Source organism: Psilocybe cubensis, chromosome 12 (genome assembly GCF_017499595.1).
Source record: "Psilocybe cubensis strain MGC-MH-2018 chromosome 12, whole genome shotgun sequence".
Classification (NCBI taxonomy): Eukaryota; Fungi; Basidiomycota; class Agaricomycetes; order Agaricales; family Agrocybaceae; genus Psilocybe; species Psilocybe cubensis.
In genome coordinates, this window is record NC_063010.1 from 566,931 (window position 1) to 587,878 (window position 20,948).

Consider the following 20,948-nt stretch of genomic DNA (forward strand, 5'->3'; position numbering starts at 1 on the left):
AGCAGAAAGAATTTATAGACCATTTGTTTGGATGAGTAGGGTAAACCGGCTGTATGAGGGTGCCCTTGTCAGTAAACTTCTAGTCGCTCAGCGCGATTGAAAATTGACCGCGGACATTCTGAATGACCATTTACATCACAGTGTGCAATGTAACGGCGAGCGAGGCCGTACAGTCGAGTTTATATTAGGATTCGTTTGAGCTAAAAACATTGTACAGCTAACCCACCATATGTTGTTCCGAATCATGGAGCTGGGGAGGTCGGGTCTGTTGAGGTCAGAATCGGGCAGATGTGAGAGTACAACAGTTTTGATACGTTCACACTGGGTCACCGACTACACGAGTTTGATTAAAAATGGAGGACATCCACTCGAGACATTAAAGGCAAGCTCAACTCCAAATAGGGATCTGATTTAGTATTTGTGATCGAAATCTGACATGAAGGTACCGCCTCTGTCATATTTGTAGTCAGGCCTTCATCAAGGAATGATTTCTTTCTTCAATTAAACTATGCCATCAAATAACCTTACAAAGGCATATGATAATATTCAACATCAAGTTTGCGCTATAATATGAAGATAAATGTATACGGATAACGACCAACTCAGAATCAGGGGATCATATCTTCCTCCTTCTCTACTTTGATTCCGAAGAACGGCCAAATCAACGCTGCCTGGAGGTCAGGAACTCCATCATCCTTAGTTCCAATGCTGGGCCCAACTTGGTAGACTGCTCTTGTCTAGAATTTAGAAGGTACATAATGAGAAAACCCGAACATACCCAGAAAATTGCAGAACGTACCAATCCAAGAGAAACCTTGATCGCTGGTGGACCAGGCGTATAGTCTTCCAATGGCTCTGGCACGTAGTCGGTGTTGGAACTCGTCTCTGACGCTTTAATGAGGCGGATAATATTCCGAGAAGCCAGTTCTCCCTGCACAAAGTGTTACGTCTGAAGTTCCTGGAGCGAAATAATGCACACCTGAGAGTATGCATTGTGTCCTGCTGGAATTGCACCAAAGGCGTCCGCGGCATCACCAATAGCGAAAATATGTGGATACGTGGTAGTATTGGGCTCATCAGATTCTCCCGTCGCTGGACTTGGTGCCGAAGAATGTATTTGCATAGTTTTGAGAACGCGCACCAATCCTGTGGTATCGCTGACAGTCGAAGGATCCATTGACTTGAGAATACCCGTATTAGGCGTTTGACCAGTACACAAAAGCTAAATGAAAAAACGTATAAGTCGTAAGGATCTGAAATGAGCATTGAAGAGCTTGCCAAAAGATCTGCAGCAATTTCTCGGCCAGTCACCGTGCGAACGACCTTTTGTCCAGCTTCGTTCGTCTTTGCTTGACCATTTTCGATAGAACCGAGGTCGAGTCGCTCGCCGAGAATGAGTTTAACTCCCATATTCTCGCAGCTCGATTTGACTATTACAAAGCAGTCTTTCAGTAGCTGTGCACCACGGTGATATATCTGTATCTCACTTTCGTCGTGCATGCCTTCCCCGAATCTGGGAAGAAGCCGTAATCGTGAATGCAAGAGAGTAACTTCCTTCTCGGGGTATACGGACTTGATATCTGTTGCAAACTCTGATTTTTTTGCGGTTAACAATTTTCTTCGTTCAGCTATTCAAGCGGCTCACGAATACCAAGTGCTCCACCGCCTACAACAAGGACCGTCGGGGCGTCTTTGATAATCGCCTGCTTTTGTTTAAACCAATCACACGCCTGGGTCTTCAATCCGGTATACACCGCATCTCCTGACTCTGACTTGGATGTGTCCCATAAGTTTAATGGTGGGGGGAGGTGAGATCCAAGCGCGTAAATGGCATAGTCAAATGCAATAGTGTCGGTAGGGAAGCCTAGTTCTGGGAAGGATCGAGATAGTCTGACATGGTGAGGTCGTAGGGAAAGAATTTGTGCATAGAGATGGATATGAGTTGGTTTTGGAGGGTCGACGAGGAAGACCTTGTCGTAAGGAATAACTGAAAATTTTTATTAAGGTAACCTATACCAAAAAAAAACTACGAGCACACTCACAAGCCTTGTATTCGTGTCCAGGAAGGACAGCATATCGTGACATAACATATACATCTAACTCTTAATTAGCAATGGTGGGTCCAGAAAAGCTATGAATTTATCCTACGGTTTGCATGTCTGCGAGGATCATCAGCAATCAGTTACGAATCCATGACACAGAAAAGCGATATTCACGAGTTTCTATCGATCAATATAACTTTCCATCCTTCAGGTAGACTTCCAGCTAGTACCTGAGCTGCACGGGCGCCTGTATCCATCGATATAAATTTAGCTTTCCGTTCTATTGCAGTGCCAAAATGCACTAACCTCCGTATGCGGCACCGAGAACAACCACTGTCTTTGTTGTTCTATTAGAAGCTACTCCACCACCCATAACTTTTTTCAATAGGCTGCAGGGTTTAAAGTCGAAATAAATAAGTTATACGTCAAGTTTTGGAAGAGCGCAATTGAATCTTTATCAGATAAGAAACGCTCGCAATCTGCCGTCTGAAAAATTGATAACATCAAATCCCAAATCGCGCTCGGCTATGGACTTGGATTTGGCCAAATTGCTCATTAAGACTCATCATAGCTAATCAGAGGTTCCAAGTGCACTGTGGTATAAATTCGTATACCTAGAATCATGGCATAACACAAGGTATACGCTGGTATACGCTGGTACTTCTGTTGTTGCCCAGCATTATCCTAACGGAACAATTTGTCCCATCGGATGGCGCTAAGCGATTTCCCCAAAAAAATTGGGTGTGCATACGACGGCAACGCGATGGAAAAAGTCAAGTAAGCCATTCTTGATTATTTGGCAAGGCGACATATTTTCCCGCTGAAGCGCTTTGGGATTGGATTTTGTACGAGGATGAGGATGAATAAGAGCTCGAGGGTTGATATCATCTGGCCCCTGTATCTGTTTAGTGGGGTTACGGGCTGGGGGAGCGGTTGTTTCTGTTTAATTGTTGATTTGCCTAGATTTTCAGATATTTACCTCCCCTACTACGGGCAGAAACGTCCTTGCGCCCCAGGACCCCCCAATTCTCCACGTCTTCCCCAGACCCCAGACGCAGGAACGTTCCCAGCAGTCCACGTATAACTTGCTAGATCCCCGGAAAAGTTACAGACGCATTCGATTTGCTATGCACGCCAAAACATTGAAATTACAGTAAATATGAATTTTGGACACGGTGGCAGCTGGTGTTTACGCAGTTCACGCGTATTGATCGCCTACAAATCCTCCACCACCTTTTTTGTGAAGGAGAGCCGATGCAATGCTTTCGCCGGCATAACTGGCACCTACTGGCTCTCAGCGGGCGAAGCTTTATTTGATAATTCAAATTTGCGCATCAAAGTTGAAGCAAGTCCGTTAAAGGTCCATGGTTTTCAATTGCAATTATGCAGAGCAAGGACAGGAGTCCGGAGACTGAGATAAGTCTCCTGGGTTGCATTCGGCCGCATGCAACAAAAACATTCAAGGTACATTTTCCATATCATATCATAAGTTCGAAAGTCATTGATGCCTTCTACTACTACTGACACACTCTAACAATGTGTCAATCATTTTGACTGAACAGTAATACTACAGGTTGAACTGGTGGTAGAGCAGCGTGTAAGTCAGACATCTCAGAAATTTAAGGACTGAGTACTGACGTCCCTCTACAGAACCCTAGCCCACTTTCCGGAAGCGGACTGTTTGCGTGAGCTCGCAAATATCAGATCTAATTAGACGATACATAGTGGAGGTCGGTATCTTTTCCAAGACGAAGAGGATGTGATCGGAGAACTTACAGATGAAAAAAATGTCAAAGTACGAGACGACCGTTCTCCATCGGACTCAGTATTTAGAAACTCGTCAAACATGGATCCGTAGTGACTCGAATATATTTTAACGAACATACATCTGTAGCCCCAAGTGGCTGCAGTACTGACTTTCGGTTGCGGCGTACGTCATTTGGCCACCGTAAAGCTTAATCCGGTTTCATTGGTGTCCTTTAGGAAAATTCGGAAGTTTGGATTTGGTAGAAGGCATATTTTGGGATAAGGAACGCCTCGGTTGCTTAAGAGACCCCCAGTGGCTACATTGGCATCTATTGGCATCAATGACCATGGATTTACCGTGAATGTGTGCTACAAGCATATGAATTCGTATGTATGCCAGAAACGACAAATTGGATAATCCAAGGGGTTAAAAACGGAGACCAGCGGAGACCTTCCGACTCAAAAGTTCTGAGTCGGCTGGACTACTGTTATGCACTAAGGGGTGGGGCTGGGACGCCATCGATATCTATGGCACACGATAAAGTACCACTCCAACTTCAATAGCATTTGCAGCAAGGCGTCATTGATAGACCGCATTATTAGCATTGTCGTGCCGCTGTAGAATTTCGTTCATATTTATGAACAAGACCGCTCCGCAGAAATATGAATGATAAAGCGACGTTGAATTGGAAGTCGAAAACAAAAACATCAGTCGTGAAAATTATACAATAATTGGTTGACGGTACAATACTTCGTAAATAATGGCAGTTATCGTAAAATGATACATTCCGTGAGAGGCGGAGGAGTCGAGAGATGCGATTAGTTGCAAGATCAGTCGGATATATGAATGTGTGTAATGCTGAACAACGAGATAGTCCGGTGTCTGGTGAAAGGCTAGAGTCGTCGAAATGAAATAGGGAATCCAAGATATATGATGGCGGGTAGTGGCAGGGTAAGTCAAGTGGTCGGGAGTGCCTGATTATTCAGAGCATATCTCCATTGCGTAAGTGTTGGCGCAAGATAGCCTCGCGAACACCAGTCAGGAGGACCGTCATGGCTTTGATGTCCTGTAGATAGTTCCGGTCAGTAGTCCTCTCGGCGTAGCTCAGGGGTAATCACTGACAATGGCCGATGTCTCATGACATATGAAAGGACGTGCGTCGGGGGAGAATCTCTTCTGAATTATAGGGACATACATCAGCTAAAAGCACTGTGAATGCACGGCAATGACTCACATGGGAGAAACGGAACTTCTCTTTGAAGTCTAAGTTTCTCATAATTAGAGGCCCGTCATGATGTCATTTGCTATATAGCAAGACTTACATTTGGTGACGTGGGGAACATCATTAGGAAGGTCGCCGTACGTCGGTACAAATTTCTTTACTTTGACACCGGCTGCAAGAGTGGCAGCGAGAACATCTCTCTGAAACGACAGTGAGAAATAATTGATTAGAGCAGGTTGAATCCTCAGCTCACCTTATTAAAGAAGAGTATCAAATTGGCGTTCTGCAACAACCGGTTACTGCAGATATCCTTCCATAGCCATAAGCTGTCCTCCTAGATATGTATGAGCTCCCCATCGAAAGGAAATAGTATCGGTTCACACGTACCAGCCTGTTGACTCTGCGGTCCTCATCAAGCATTTGGTTAAATGCAAGAGGGGCAAGAAATAGAATAGCTTGGACTGTAAATTATCAAAATTAAGATTTCATTCAGCACATATCACTTTTCATGGGAACTTACCGTCGTCAAAGAAAGGTGCCCAAGATGCCCGCTAACCGACCGTGAGTTCAGAGAGCAGATGTAAGAAACCATAACTCCTACCTGACTCCGTGATCCTCCAACGTCAGTGATATAAAAGTCCGAATTCAGACCACCAGCTGCGTTCCACACATGGGTCAATCGTTAGATATGATGTTCATGGAAAGGCGACTTACGATTCTCAGCAACAAATCGATACTCTTCAATGCCAGTTGTGCGTAGTCGTGCTCGGATAATATCACCTACATCTCTGTAAGAAAAAAAATACACGAAGCGGCGGAGAACTCACGATCGGTTGGAACGTAATCAGGAGTGATGATTCTTGCGATATCGTCCATGAAACTGTGTGTAACGTAATGGGCATGAGAGATTTTTGCGAAACAAGGGCACTCACAATCCTGGTTGGTCACGGAAAAGTGGGCGCCTTCTGTGTAAAATTTCCTGCGTCTCTGGGTTCTGCCATAATGAGATTATATCATCCCGTTGGCCCAGGAGCACCGAGGATGGGTCGTTTTCTTGTCCCAACAAAGCTTGAGATCGCCTTCGCGTAGAGTGATGGTCACCTGAAGCAAAGGGATCCCGTCTAGCTTTGAGCAACGCTTTCCATCCATTCCCCGCGCGCACCGACATGTCCCGTGAGTCAGTGGATTCGGGAGATAAAATTTTCAAGAGATTTGTCTCAATGAAAAAAAGGGGAGAAAGACCGAGGGTCATTCTTCTGAGAGTCCGCAAAGGTGAATTAGGCGAAATGTCAATAGGTGTCGTCACCTGGCCATTGGGTTCGTACTCTTCCCGCAGAGCTTCAAGAATGGTTTTTATCGAGCTGATTCTCAAGTTTACTGGAATGTTATCAACACTACGGTAGCAGCTGACTCACCCAATAATATTAAGTTGAATAACAATTTTCCAAATGGGTCGTTCACTTTCAAAATGCCTTGGAGCAAAAGCCAATTGAAAATCTGAGGATAGGAGATGGAAATAAGCGATATCGAATCGATGTCATGTTAATAGATTGCACTGACTCTTCAAGACGGAACTCTGTTCGTCGATAAATCATTCATTAGCCATTAATTGGAATTATGTAGTAAATACGGACCTTTCCAGACTCCGATTGACCTGTTGACTATCAGGACATGAATGGACCACCTGAAAGCATGATCGCGCACCTAGTAGCAATATTTTAACACCTTTCCTTCGTCTTTCCATGTCCCTTTTACTCTCCTGCAGCATGATGTCTATCCCTCTAGAAACATTAATGGCATCTTGCATAGCTTGAAGCCGTAGCCTTGCTTCTTCTTCAGTTTCCGAGTCGGTAGCGCCAGACCATCGTGCAACTGAATATGGGTTTAAGGGAGGGAATGTAGGACTAGGACTGGATTTCTCCTTTGACCGTTTCATAGCGGGAAACGAGATGCGGAGACCTCAACTAGAGAAGAGGCCTGTATAATGCGATGTGTTATTTGTAGAAAGGGAAAGACACTCGACATGTAATGGCACGAACCTCAGGATATATGTGCAATGTACATGATCCAAATGGACAAAAATCCGGTCGCGACGTGCCACTCTCCAAAAATGTTAAAGGTTCCGAGAACCGGCCCCACATCATCGGTTCCTCTCGGCCATCTGAACTTACGGAAACAAGTGTCGCATGGTGTTCAAATTTTAAATTTGGTCCGTCCCATCAGTGGACCCCCTTTTACATCGGGACGTCTTCATCAGGACCAAATCAAAGACCCGGAAGCGGCTACTTGTTGACCTTAACTTGACTAGCCAGAGTTCACAAGGGACGTGCATTAGTGTACGTGGATGATCTGATACGACCGTACAGCAAACACACTTCATACCTGGTATGAAGAAGCGGAGCAATAGGAACATGGATATCACCTTTCACTAATTGCAAGCTACTTGGGTCTAACGTCTGCATGTTAGTGCGTCTTCACCAGATGACAGAAACCCTACAATTACGATGTTGAACGCAAAAGTTGAACAAACGGCCATTTATCAGGTCAAAGACTAGTCTCATTCCTACCTCGTCCCTGAACGGCGTTCTCAGCAATATCCTGTTGGCTCGTTCGACAGGCAATCACCGCAGCGTTCCGTAAGGGCTCTGCCTGTTATTACCAACAATTAAAGAGCACATATTGAAAATCTGATTTATTCGCTTTCATGGGGCTTACAATGCGTAGTTTGGTTAATAACCTTACAAACTACTGTTGTCTTGGCCGACTGATCCGCCCTTCAAGCATTTATGGATGTAGGTCCGCGTAGCAAGGACTGTGGGAGCATCATTCCGATCTACAAGAGATTAATCATTAAGAACCTAAACGCCTAAGGGCCTAACGAGGACTCACTACATAGTTGGGCATGTCGACCTAAATTGAAGGAGGACCATCAATGCAGCTGTTTCTCATGATAGAAAGACCAGGAAACTCACAACTTCATGCATTCTCAGATCCCCGGCAACACTGCACAACATGTACGCTGCCACACGGTCCATCTGAAACTCTGCCTCAAGAACGTTAATCATATTACGAACGGCTGATCGCGTCGCTTCCCGAATGTCAGAGTCTATCCCTGTTGTGCCATAGTGTTCCTCATTGTTGACATTTGGCCGAACGGTGTGGAAATGAGGCGTCTTCGTGAACGGGCGATCTTTGCGCACAGTCAAGCGCACAGTCACCTCCATAGGAGTTTCTATCGCAGTCCCTTAAACAGATTAAATATGTTCAGAAAAAGTTAAATCAGCTTTAAGACCAAAAACTTACCACAAACCTCTAAGATTAGACGGTAGAAAACGTTATAAATTTTTTCAATTGTATTCGTCTTAGAATAGCCCACCTCCGTCCCCTTGAGCAGCATGCCCATCCTAGACATATATACGATTTAGTGAATTAAAACTTTAGTCACACTAATTGTACTCACGCCAATAGAGAATAATGCGCCTTCGACCTCGATTGGCAGGTATAACGTGGAGCCGACACCAAGTTGCCTGGTGTCAAGGTTACCCCCTGTATTGTACGGCGGGATCGTTGAAAATGCGCCGTTCTTTCCTGGTGCGACACCCATCTCACCAGGGAACGGACGAAGCGGAATCTTTATCCCACGCTCTTTATCAAACCACGCAAATCCAGCCTCCTTGTCCAGTGCCCAAATCTTTAATGCAGGTTCAGGAAATTCGTCACTCAACAGGCCAAACCCTGGAATCAAGCCTGTCCACCCCCAGTCGGCTGTCTCCACCGATATGACATCGACTTGCAAGGTGTCTCCTGGCAAGGCACCGTTGACATAAACAGGTCCACTGACTTGATCCAATTGTCCGAATACAAGTGACGATAATGTCGCCACTGTCGATTCTTTCGTGATCTGTCCGTTTGACGCATCTAAACACGAAAATGAAACAGTGTCTCCGGATTCAATTCTTATTACTGGAGGGATGCTTCAACGATGTCAGGTTACGAGAGTCACATTGCCTGGAGCTCTGTTACAAATTAGCTGACCTATTGTCCCAGGCCAAATGGGTATGAGATCGATTGACACTGTGGATTGAGGACATGCCGGAGTAACTTCAAAGTTGGGGGTACAGAAAAACGATCCGAACACGGGCGTTTGAGAATGAGAATGCTTTATATCTTATATTACCACCCGCAGTATATGTATCCTTATGGGATGATCTTCTGAATTTCAATAAGAGATAGATGACCAATCGATACATTCTCTTGACTTTGAGCCGGATTTCCTGATATCAGAAAGATGGCGCATCGTGGGCCGCCCGTGAGGACAGTTCCAAGGTTGGTCCATGGTTCCCATATGTCGTATCACCTGATAAGATTAAGAACAAAGAATAGAGCCTCCAATAAGACAGAAACTCACGCTCGTCATTTGATGATGGTTCAAAGGCATTCCAACCATAACACTCTTTCGACAAGCTCTCGAAGCAAACATGGCACGAGCTTTTGAACACCGGACCATCTGCCCTGTGGGTCGATCGCGCATCAAATGAATCACTTCTTCCAAGTCTGTTTCAAAGACAAAAAGTCTGTCAAAAAATATATAGGCATTTGACATATGTGACCAGTGTGTACCTTTCATGTCAAATACCGTGCTCTTGCTGACTGGTTGAGCAACAAGCTTCAAACGACTGCCTTGGCCCACGGGGTTATCCTCTTCGACATCGACCTCGAAACCATTCTGTCGAAGAACCTCGATGTTATCTAAAGCCAGTATTTCATCGGAAGCTGTGAGCTCCAACGGCCTTGGCCTGTCATACAAATTAGTAAATTTGGGAATATGCGTGATCACACGGAAATACAGTTAACCTTAGAAGTTTTTGTGATTGAATCTTTGTCGTAGATTGCAGATCTTCAAAATTGAATTTTTCATCGGCAGCATGTTGGTCAACAATGAACAGATCGTCCAACATAGTCTCCGTCTGATCAGCGGTTTGCTGAGACCCGCCACTCATGGTTGACTGTTTTTGTCTTCGAACGATGATAAAGCCAAGGTTAAACTGGCCGATGATGTCCATAGTCGCGAAATCCTGCTTCTCGATCACCCGAGCAAGCGCGTCCGCTGCTTTCGCGTCGTCGTCGGTATTCGTGATTCCGGCATCGGCGGGGACGCTAGTGGGCACAGCTTCATTTCCAACGTCATTCGAGGGTGTTTCTTCAGGCTGATCTAGCTCAAGCTTACGAGACCACACTCGTTTGATCTTGTCAACGTTAATCTTCATGTATATATCGCGCCCGTAATTTTCGGTTTTGATAACTTCAGGATGTGGCGGCATATCTTTGGTCGAAATATTCGATGGCGTGCTTGAAGTGGTTTGAAGAACTTGAGTAAGGACAGACATCGAGTTCTCATCGTCGTGGGCATCCTCATCTGCATGTTCGTCTTCCTCTCCGTCGATCGTGAGGTCGATCAGTTGGTTATCAGCGGCAACCCTATTTGAAGAAACTTTTCCTTTTAAAACCGGATTGGCGGTGCCAATGTGTATAGCCATATGCGAAACGCCCTCTTCACTGTTGTGGTCATCGTTCTCTAACTCGTCAATTTCGTCCACTGATTTCGAAGATTCATCATTTTCATCGATTTGTTCAACCTCGTCCTCGTCCTCCTGTCTCTCTGCTTCCTCGTCTATTTCTTCAGGTGATGGCGCGGTAGCGACTTGAGACGCCGATGAGGATATTCGGCTTCCTGTCCGAGCAAATCCAGCCAGCTGACTGAGCAACATCTGACTAGCGCTCACACCCGGCTTTCTCGCAGACCCAGAGATTCTATTCTTAGACCCCGCTTTGTAGCCGCCCCTGCCCCCTTTGTTCGCGGTAGAAGAACCAGCGCGATGATCATCATCACCGCCTGGAGTATTTTGTTTTTCCTCGATCTCAGTCCGGTGCTCGTCTTCCTCCTCGTCATTCACTGACTCAGCCCGAATGCTGGTGATTGGCCCTCTGTCGGACTTTCTCTTCTTACGTGCGCGTGTTGATCCGGAATCAAATCCGTCGTCCGAATCAATCGTCGGCTCTTCGATGGTGATGTGCTGTGCCTTGGAAGGTGGAGTCGGAGGGGACGAACTGGGAAGAGGTCGGTCTACACCAGTGAACGGCAAATTATCGTGAAGGGGGTCTGAATCTGCTTGATCTGGTCCAGGAGGTGGGGATAGTGTAGTCGAACGAGTGGTTGAAATACCCATTTGGCGACCCCATTTCGTCTGGGAACTGTCAATGATTACCGGTTCATCGTCGACGTCCATGGAGTCGTCGGGTGTGTTTTGAGAACGAGTTGTGACAAGGTTATCGACTTCAGGGGTTGTGCGTGAGGCGCCTTCTCGAGCTGGAGAAGCTGGTCCACTCGAATTTTGGGAGTCATCGCGTTCATTAGACAAGTCTTTGCCCTCGGATCTCTCAAGGATTGGTTTCCCTTGCCGGGCAGATTGAGCGAGTAAGGTCTGTATCGACTTTGCCGATGGCCCTTGTGTGGAGCCTCCGCCAACTGTGTAAGTCGATCTGCCAGAAGAATAGCATTCTTCCAGCGCAGCCTACCAGATAGTTTATCAGCATTCATGCCATTGGATAGCACAGTTCGCTCACTTTCAACGCTGTAATTAGGTTGCCTTCGCTGTGTAAAAGGATGGTCCGCTTATCTGGGCTGACGTTGACATCGTACGAATCTGAATTAGGACATCAAATTAGGAGAGAGTTTAACGAGAACCAAAGAATAAACTAACCAGTCGGTATAACAAAGTTAGCAAGAATAAAGGGGTTCTGAGTTGCATTAAAAGATCGGTACACTTCATTGAATGCCTTTTGAACCTTGATATTCATTAGAACCAATAGGAAAAGAGGCAATGGCTAGTGCATTACTTTGTTCATGTTGCATGGACGACCGTTTATGTAGAAGAATTGTCTGTCTGTCCCTGTACGCCCACACCCAAGTGCAAAGTTGGAAATCAACCCTTGAACCCGTACTGGAATGGGTTCAGCGTCCAATGCCTGACTTTACGAGTGTTAGTCCCTTGAAAAAAAAAGTGAATGAGAAAATAGCGCACCTATGAAGTCGTTTCACGCTGGCTCTCTCTCGCTCTACTTCGAAATCAAGATTCAGATCTACAATATTATCCAATGCTCGTGGACCCCATAGTGCAATAACGGATGCACGGCGAGACGCTTCTCCTAGCGTACGGATCTGAACAGATTTTGATCTTCCGTTTGATTCAGTGTGTTCCTGCATATACATCAAAAGCTAACATACCCTTTGTCTGGTTGATTGCTCACTGTCAGCCGAATGCCAGGAGATTCTGCGCATGGGCCCAGTGCATATGCATTCAGGAGCGACAGAGCTTTCCCAAACTCTCGCTTAACATTCCGTTCGAATTCTTTCCTTCGAACAGGTAATGGCTTGAATAGATTGGTCATAGATATAGTTGTACCTTGCTATCTGACATATGTAAGGTGAAGCACAGTAGCAAAAATGAATACTCACAGTTCTCGCAACCTTGCTCTTTGCTTTCACTCTGCCGCCATTATCCATTGTTAACGTTACACCCCGCGGCGCGGTCGTCGGAGTCGCTGTACAGACTGTCATTTCTTCGCTCAGGGCGCATAACGATGAAAGTGCTTCTCCCCGAAAACCAAAGGTACGGACGGTTGTCAGATCGGAGAATGTTTCGAGCTTGGAGGTGTGGTGCTTGAGAGCTATAATGAAATATAAACGAACCGACGCGTTTTTCGCGTAAATTTCGTACCTATACTGTCATGGTCCTCTTCCTTTATTCCTGAACCATTGTCTACCACCTCCACTGAAGCCAATCCGTAGTTTTTAAACCGAATTTCTGGTACTCGAAGTTCAGACAGAGCGACCATGATAGAATCATGGTATATCTCACCAACATTGGTGGATCCAGCATCGATACTGTTTTCAAGTAACTCTTTAACTGCAGTTTGAAGATCCACAACAACCTGTCCCGACGTAATGCGATGAATCGATGTCTTGTCAATAGGTTTGATGCCACTAGAGTTAGACATGTTGAGATTAAGAGCAAAATGAAAAGATATCAAGAAGATTCAGGGATATTCTCTTAGGTCATGAAATATGTTAAATGCTGAATGAAATTTCCAAAGGTAAAATGAAGTGTCCGGGGAATAGTAGTCAATGATTGTGTTACACAAAGTTTTGGTTAGAATGAATTATGAAGTGGCTCTGAAGTTGTTTGTGCGTGTTGATGTGACAACCTTGTTCGCCTCAACTCTGCATATTTTTTCAACAACTTTTCGCATGCATCTCCATCCTACTACTTATAGTACATTGAGCCCAGTGCTTCGTGCAATCGTCCGGAGCTTCACATAGATAAGAGTTTTTCATTTACGATTCTTCGGACCCCTTTGAGACCAGAATCTCCTACTTAGCCTGTATGTATCAATTGCGACTTCCTCATCTACGTGATATCTACTCACACTGGTGACCAGTGGTTCTTTGGAGTTCTCAATTCCCAAGCGAATGTAATATGTATTGCAATTCTAATTTTTGATCCTTTGCCTCCATATCACCTTTCATCGATGCGACTCCGACGCTAGAAGCCTCTAAAGTTATATTAGAGTTGATCTGTCACTCGAGGCGATTAAGCAAGTTGTAGATCGGGTCCCAGCCTCCCAGGAGGCTGGCAGTGATGTTATAAATGCGCTCATTACGAAACCCGCCAGCTACCCAACTTCTGCTCGCCCACTATGGAACACGACATCGAGGTTTTCCATAGTTTTTGTCTATGGGCAGTGCTCATTGGCAGCATACTGGCGCTGTTTCTGAAGTCAACTCTGGAGAAAAGAGGTTTCATTGAACTAAAGGAATCTTCGGTTGTCGGTTCCACTTTGACCAATGACGACTCTAACACTTTTCTTACCGGCATCGTCCAACCAGAAGATACAGAAGATGGCATTCCTGTTGACGAAGACGCATTTTGGTCAATGGTATGAGTATACTCCTTGTTCTTTCTTGCCCACAATGAGCTTTACTAATTGCATTCCTCTTAGGTATCTCGCAAGAAAGTATTTATGATCATAATCCAAACCATGATTTGTTCCCTAGAGGCAACCACAGTCATCTGGTCATTGAAAAACCATGGGCGGGTTGATCTAGGCCGAGTTCTACCCCATGCAATTTTCCCTCTGTACCTCCTTGGTCTGCAATGTGCATGGCTTATACCTCATAAATCTCGACGCAACCACGCCACGTTACACTCGCACATAACTGTACTTGCATTAACAACAACCGTCTTGGATTTTGTGTCCTTTATCCTTAGGAGAAGGCCTGTTGCAATTAATGAAACTCATGGAGTGCAGTGGATTATTGCCATGATGTACGTGGTATTGACTGGTGTATCATTTTTAATGCCGAGGGGTCCTGGACTTTACTACCCCCATGAACAAGTCTATCCCTTGGATCAGAACTCACGGGACAGTTCCGTCGCGGATGAGAAGGTCAACGTATGTCAATCAGAATGTAAGCATCCACATTGTTGTTAGTCTATTACCGTGTCTCTGCTGACGTGCGCTACATATTCAGCTTGTTCATTCTGGGGCACGCTCGTTTTTTCATATACCCACTCCGTACTCCAATTAGGGAAGCTTATGCGCAACATTGATATTAGCGAACTCCCCGTCCTACCTGCTAGCATGCGAGCACCCCAAAATTTTGTTCGGGCACAACGATTGACGCCCCCAGACGTATCTGTCAATATCACGTCTCACTTATCCTCAGTCGCTTGCTCTCCAAGTTACGCGTTAGGGCGTCGGATAGTGTCCCTCAACGCCGCCTCGTTTATGTTACAGTTCACACTGGCTGTACTGACCGCGGTCACGACTTATGGCCCAGCCTGGTTTTTGCAGATGTTTGTCAAATACCTGGAGACTCCGTTCGCGGATAGGGATATGCAAAAGGGTTGGGTTTTGGTCGTTGGATTGACCATAGCGAGTGTGACCACCGTTTTAAGTGAGTATATGCTAAGATTTTGCAACAAACTTACTACTAACTGTTCGTTTCAGTTTCACAACAGTTGTGGAAAGTCTCGATGAACGACTTAGAAATCCGTATCCGTCTGCAGCTAAATAGCATGCTTTACGCCAAGACGCTCGTTCGCAAGGACACAACATCAGCGTCAACTACCGATTCTTCGGAGGAACATCAGGTGCCGAAAGGAGCGACCGGTGATGAGTTCTCAAGCAAGACACAAGTAATGAATTTGATGACCGCGGATGTGGATCGAGTATGCGACTTTTCATGGCACATCTTCACACTTGTTGGTGGGTATCTCATTTCTTTTTTTTTTGGCTTTTCAATTGTAGGCTAACATGCATGTAGATTCACCTATAGAAATTTTCGTAGGACTTGGGATCCTCTATAACCTTCTTGGTAAGAGGAGCCTTTCCAACACAACCCTTCTGTTGGTGCTTACTGATGTTGCAGGGATGTCGAGCGCCATAGGACTTAGTACACTCTTGTTCATCATTCCAATAAACCAACTCACAGGCAGAACGCTCATTTGTAAGTGTCGCAGCGGTGAAGTTTTAACACAAGGCATATACTAATGTTAAATCGCTGTCAATAGCTACACAAGAAAACCTAATGAAAACCAGAGACGAAAGGGTCGGCGTAATGAACGAGGTATGGCAGTCTCTTTATGGATCCCTTCAAAAGATAATCGTTAGTACCATAGATTCTTGGAGGCATTCGTATGATCAAAGTTTGTGGTGTTATTCACTAATCCATTAAATTAGCTAATGACATGGACGTATACATCTAGTTTATGGCCTGGGAACGCAACTTCAGTAGAAGAGTGCTGGACATCCGTGAAAAGGAATTAAAATACCAAAAAAGGGCTTTTATTGTTGAGGTGAGCTCTCACACCCCCCCGCCCCCCCATATAATCCGGCATTCTTATACTTGCGGTCTTTCAAACAGGTCCTCTGGACCGTACTTTGGTGAGGATAACTCCATTGAGTGTGATCCAAATTACCGATGTGTGCCTAACTCCACAACAGGAGCGCTTCACCAATCCTCGTCATTTTGGTGACGTTTTACCACTTCACGGTTATCCAAAAGCAGCAATTGACCCCCTCTATCGCATTTCCATCGGTATGAGCTCATTTATCTGCGTGTTTTTCGCATGTTGCTGACTTGGTTGTAAATGTGATGTCAGATTATTGGTACGCCGAATGAGATCATCACAGTCCACAAATCCTTGTGTTAAATTCAATTCTAGTGTTCTCTACCCTGAAGTTCGCATTGAATAGTTTGCCGGAAACCTTTGCTAAATTAATGCAGGTAATTTCTCTGACAAATGTTCGTTATTCAATTCACGGACTGACTGCAAACCCCTGTGGTGTCTTTTAGAGCTTGGTTTCCCTGCGTAGGATTGCTACGTACCTTCAGTCTTCAGAGCGAGATGTCGTACCTGCATATCTCAGTGTCCATGCATCCGCAACTACATCCATCGCTTTCGAAAATTGTACTGTTACATGGCCGAAGCTTGCGCCTTCAACATCTCCGCTTTTTTCGCTCTCTAAAATTAATGTGGCGTTTCCAGCTGGAAAGCTGACATTGGTCTGCGGCAAAGTTGGCTCAGGCAAAACCCTCCTCTTACTAGGTAATATAATTTTGGGTCCAACAAGTGATATACCCACTCGTTAATTCGTAAAACTAATGTTTCAAATCGAATAGCTTTACTCGGCGAAGCGGAGGTTCTGGACGGAAATATCCGTTGTCCACGAACTCCTGCCGACTTTCAAGCTTCTGTTTGTAGTCGACCCGTGCGCGATGAGGATTGGATAGTGGAGGGAGTTTGCGCCTATGTGCCACAGGTAAGCGCCTCTTTTGGCATATATGCAATGTATACTCACCAAGATCCCTCAATGGCTCGAAGATTGCATGGCTCAGAAATGCTTCTATCAGAGGTACATATCCATCTTCCAATAATGTATGCTTCTGAAGCTTGACCATAATTACATTTCAGATAACATCCTCTTTAATCTGCCATACAAACATTCTCGTTATCAAAAGACTCTAGCTGTAAGTAGATTATGAATTCTTGCCGAAGGCTTAGAAGCTCATCTTTATGTTTTCTGGCTACTAGGCTTGTGCGTTAATCAATGACTTGAAGATCCTTGAAGATGGGGACTTGTCCGAAATTGGTGAGAGTGGGGTACGTTCAAATACATATTTATTTGCAGGGTTCCGCTTAATTATTTATTCCAGGTGAACCTTTCCGGTGGACAGAAAGCGAGAGGTAAGATCCCCTTTAGATTGAACAATCTCTCCTATCTCATCGCTCGCGTTAAAGTTTCCTTGGCAAGAGCCGTCTATTCTCGTGCCTCGAATCTATTTTTAGACGACGTCCTTTCAGCTGGTGAGGACAGTTCATTTTGTCGAAAAGACGAATTATTCTCATTGAAAACCCGTGTCCCTAGTCGATGCTCACACAGCAGACCACATTTACCAAGAATGTTTCAAAGGCGAATTAATGAAGGGTCGTACTGTAATCTTGGTTTCACATCATGTTCACCTCTGTGCACCCCAGGCCGACTATGTTGTTGCTCTTGAGAATGGAGCAGTCGGATTTCAAGGAACCCCTGAATCATTCCTTACCTCTGACTTTGGAAATAGTCTTGTTATGTCTGCGCCTTCAAACCTTTCGGATACGGATACAGACCATGAATCTATTCTATCCTTCGAACCTAAGACTGACATTGTAGCGTCAACGCTATCTACTTCGGAAACTTGCAATTCCACAACTATCTGCACGGAGGAACAGGTTCAAAAAGGTTCTCCAAGGAGATTTGTGGAGGAGGAACTACGTGCCGTAGGATCTGTCAAGAACCATGTTTGGTATACGTATTTTTGCGCCTGTGGGTCACTTTGGTATTGGTCTCTGTTCTCATTTATCATGGTCGCCGCGGCAATATCCCCGGTATTCGAGAACAGCTGGCTGAGGTAAGACCTTCAATTGCCTTTCTTTCTTTCGCCCCTTAATACTTTATTCATAGACGATGGGCGAGTGGACAGTCGTTAGACCAGGGCCATGACCCTATCTACTACATCACTGTCTATGCAGCTATCGCTACGACCGGCATCGTAATGGGCGGCTTGAGGTGGTTTGCCCTCTACTATGGTTCATTGAAGGCATCGAGGATTCTTTACTCGCAGCTTCTGGAGGCCGTACTGTTTGCGAAAATTAGGTTCCATGACACAGTCTCCCGAGGCCGACTACTTAATCGGTTTGGGAGGGATTTCGAGGGTACGACATACCTTATTTACCCCTTTACGGTGTCTAATAATATCGACGGCCTCCAGTTGTTGACAGTCATCTTTCAAATGACCTTGGTCAAGCTTTGACGTTGTCGATGGCAACTGTAACATCCCTTATCACCATTGTGGCCGTAGTGGGATGGCCCTTTTTACTCGCAATGGTCGTTTTGGGAGTTGTGTACCTGAAAGGTACGTATTAATCTTTGAGAATCTGGTGGTGTTCTAATGTCATGTCCATCCAAACAACGCACACCACATATATTTGCCATAGCATCCAAGGTATGCTCAGTTATTGCACTCAAGGTCACATTCACTGATTTGTGGCAAAATAGCTTTATGGTCAGGCTTGTCGCGAATTGAGGAGATTAGGTGCGTCGCTATTGATGACAATGATGTTTCTTGCTGAGACATTTCTTTACATTATTAATCAGAGTCTACTTCCCGATCGCCACTATATTCTCTCTACGGAGAAACCATATCTGGAGTTACTGTCATAAGAGCTTTCGGGGCTAGCTCTGTGTCGATGAGAAACATGTTACGTTGCCTTGATATGGTATGTTTCAAACGCTTCAGTAACAAGTCGATTTATCTCTTACTTTTCTGCGCGAACAGAATACTACTCCCTTTTATTGGATATGGAATGGTAAGTATCTTCAAAGTTCTTGTGCCGCATTCTTGATATAGAGGAATCTTCACAGCCAATCGTTGGGTATCTACGCGCTTCAGCCTGATATCAAGCACGATTGTTTCAATATCCGCTTTGATTTGTTTGGTGACTCCGTCAGTTAGTGCTTCGCTAGCAGGTTTCATCCTTACCTTTGCTTCCACGATAAGCGAAGACATTCTTTACGCAGTAAGGTCGCGCTGTTACTTTATGTGCGGTAGTACTCATATATTTCACCAGGTGCGCTTCTTTGTACAGCTAGAGCAATCTATGGTAAACCATTAAACACTTTGAGGTTATCTGTCTTGCTACATCACTAATGTCAATTTGTCAAGATCGCTGTTGAACGCATTGACGAATATGTTAAAGTAGAATCGGAAGCACCAGAATTTACTGACGCTATCATACCAAAAAATTGGCCATCGAAAGGAGAAGTAAAATGCCAAGATCTTTCTGTTCGTTATGCTGTAAGTATTATAACTGATACATACAGCACCATATGACTTACTAAACTATCATAGCCACATTTGAAGGACGCACTGAGTCAAATATCGTTTACAATAAACGCTGGGGAGAAGGTCTGATTTTTGGTCTGAATTTTATTGATTTATAGGCCTAAATTGCATTTCAGATTGGCGTCCTCGGTCGTACTGGATCTGGAAAGAGCACATTAGCTCTGTCTTTATTCAGATTTATTGAAGTGTCCGCTGGCCATATATTCATTGACGACCTCGATATATCGAAGATAGGTCTCACTGACCTAAGAAGCGCGTTAAACATCATCCCACGTATGATATACCACCTTCCTTTCCCTGGGAATTTCATTAATGTACTTTCATTGTCTTATAGAAGACTCTACTATACTTAGCGGAACTCTACGCTCGACGCTAGATATCTTTGGGTTACACACAGATGCAGAAATTGTAACGTTACTTTAAATTCGTGCTTCTCGGCACGGGGAACTAAATCTGTACCTACCAGTATGACGCCCTTCGCAGAGTACACCTCATTCCTTCATCGAGCAATGTACTCGAGTCAGGACATAATCCGTCTAACAAATTCACCAATCTGGACGCCAACGTTTCGGAATCAGGGGATAATTTCTCTATGGGGTGTGTATTACCTCCATTGCCTGTAATGTATCCTGTCACACTTAAGCCACCTTTCAACAGAGAAAAGCAACTCATTTGCATGGCTCGAGCGTTGTTGAAAAGGGCGAAGATACTTGTTATGGATGAAGTACGTAGAGCACCTTCTTTCTGCTTAAATAATGGTGGCTTAATGATACTTTTTGTCCATCAGGCCACTGCAAGGTAAACATAATACATAACCTTTCTGTTCCAAAATTTACACCGAAAAATAGTGTCGATTATGCAACTGACGAGCACATCGCAAAAGTGATAAGCGAGTAAGCACACTGCCTTATTTTTGGCCTGACCTTCGCTGAATTTTTATTAAGAGAGTTCGCAGAAACGACAATTATAACAATTGCCCATCGTATTCGGACAGTAATAGACTATGACAGGGTATGTATACAAATTTCATTATCGTAAAATTCTGATATACTCATCCATTTACCAGGTAATGGTACTCGATGAAGGTAGAGTGATCGAGTATGACAGGTACCGTAAATCAGTATAGTAGATTATCGCCCTTCTCCTGATCTTCCTTCCCTTCGTAGCCCCGCCTCACTCCTACAGAACTCGCGATCCATTTTCTATCATCTGTGCAAATCTACAGGTCCGGAAGAGTTTGAGGTCCTGAAGCTTTTGGCTGGCGTCAAACGCACAGAAAAGAGAGAACAAACTCCAATTGAAACGTTATAATACTAATCATCCAAATACTTCCAGTCCTGTTTTTTACACCACTATTTTTATCAATATTATAATAATATAATGTTGCACTCGTTTACAGTAGAACCTTAATGGGCGGCTTGATAGCAG

General features: G+C 44.7%; 5 protein-coding genes across 5 annotated transcripts; 1 reads left to right on the forward strand and 4 right to left on the reverse strand.

Moving 5' to 3' along the window:
• Positions 1 to 608: 608 nt before the first annotated feature.
• JR316_0012179 (Fe-regulated protein 8) lies at positions 609 to 2,085 on the reverse strand (the record flags this gene model as incomplete). The annotated part of the gene is given in 6 exon segments (XM_047897810.1): positions 609 to 737; positions 800 to 931; positions 980 to 1,222; positions 1,237 to 1,592; positions 1,646 to 1,987; positions 2,043 to 2,085. 6 exon segments carry the CDS (start codon positions 2,083 to 2,085, stop codon positions 609 to 611), a joined length of 1,245 nt encoding a protein of 414 aa, XP_047742699.1.
• Positions 2,086 to 4,771: 2,686 nt separating this feature from the next.
• JR316_0012180 (Guanine nucleotide-binding protein alpha-4 subunit) lies at positions 4,772 to 6,947 on the reverse strand (the record flags this gene model as incomplete). The annotated part of the gene is made up of 15 exons (XM_047897811.1): positions 4,772 to 4,855; positions 4,912 to 4,965; positions 5,024 to 5,052; positions 5,112 to 5,211; positions 5,265 to 5,345; positions 5,399 to 5,472; positions 5,532 to 5,562; positions 5,613 to 5,668; positions 5,726 to 5,791; positions 5,839 to 5,891; positions 5,944 to 6,372; positions 6,427 to 6,508; positions 6,572 to 6,587; positions 6,646 to 6,665; positions 6,716 to 6,947. The coding sequence occupies 15 exons, from the start codon at positions 6,945 to 6,947 to the stop codon at positions 4,772 to 4,774; spliced, it is 1,407 nt and encodes a 468-aa protein (XP_047742700.1).
• An 840-nt stretch (positions 6,948 to 7,787) lies between these two features.
• JR316_0012181 (Formamidase) lies at positions 7,788 to 9,102 on the reverse strand (the record flags this gene model as incomplete). The annotated part of the gene is made up of 6 exons (XM_047897812.1): positions 7,788 to 7,844; positions 7,901 to 7,921; positions 7,984 to 8,255; positions 8,388 to 8,415; positions 8,472 to 8,985; positions 9,047 to 9,102. 6 exons carry the CDS (start codon positions 9,100 to 9,102, stop codon positions 7,788 to 7,790), a joined length of 948 nt encoding a protein of 315 aa, XP_047742701.1.
• Positions 9,103 to 9,230: 128 nt separating this feature from the next.
• JR316_0012182 (Mismatch repair endonuclease PMS2) lies at positions 9,231 to 13,069 on the reverse strand (the record flags this gene model as incomplete). Its single annotated transcript, XM_047897813.1, has 12 exons — positions 9,231 to 9,368; positions 9,420 to 9,565; positions 9,632 to 9,807; positions 9,866 to 11,583; positions 11,636 to 11,715; positions 11,773 to 11,857; positions 11,909 to 12,041; positions 12,094 to 12,246; positions 12,297 to 12,478; positions 12,528 to 12,739; positions 12,790 to 12,876; positions 12,931 to 13,069. The coding sequence occupies 12 exons, from the start codon at positions 13,067 to 13,069 to the stop codon at positions 9,231 to 9,233; spliced, it is 3,249 nt and encodes a 1,082-aa protein (XP_047742702.1).
• A 699-nt stretch (positions 13,070 to 13,768) lies between these two features.
• JR316_0012183 (ABC transporter 7) lies at positions 13,769 to 20,831 on the forward strand (the record flags this gene model as incomplete). Its single annotated transcript, XM_047897814.1, has 39 exons — positions 13,769 to 14,008; positions 14,072 to 14,540; positions 14,604 to 15,029; positions 15,083 to 15,340; positions 15,399 to 15,449; positions 15,504 to 15,581; positions 15,646 to 15,701; positions 15,754 to 15,780; positions 15,841 to 15,930; positions 15,999 to 16,018; positions 16,079 to 16,172; positions 16,237 to 16,243; positions 16,300 to 16,361; positions 16,431 to 16,683; positions 16,758 to 16,897; positions 16,960 to 16,990; positions 17,050 to 17,105; positions 17,170 to 17,238; positions 17,292 to 17,322; positions 17,377 to 17,442; positions 17,504 to 18,026; positions 18,080 to 18,330; positions 18,387 to 18,530; positions 18,613 to 18,620; positions 18,674 to 18,710; positions 18,773 to 18,894; positions 18,954 to 18,984; positions 19,040 to 19,194; positions 19,246 to 19,278; positions 19,341 to 19,472; positions 19,527 to 19,583; positions 19,637 to 19,793; positions 19,855 to 19,928; positions 19,987 to 20,244; positions 20,308 to 20,318; positions 20,369 to 20,413; positions 20,465 to 20,531; positions 20,587 to 20,627; positions 20,687 to 20,831. 39 exons carry the CDS (start codon positions 13,769 to 13,771, stop codon positions 20,829 to 20,831), a joined length of 4,815 nt encoding a protein of 1,604 aa, XP_047742703.1.
• Positions 20,832 to 20,948: the final 117 nt, after the last annotated feature.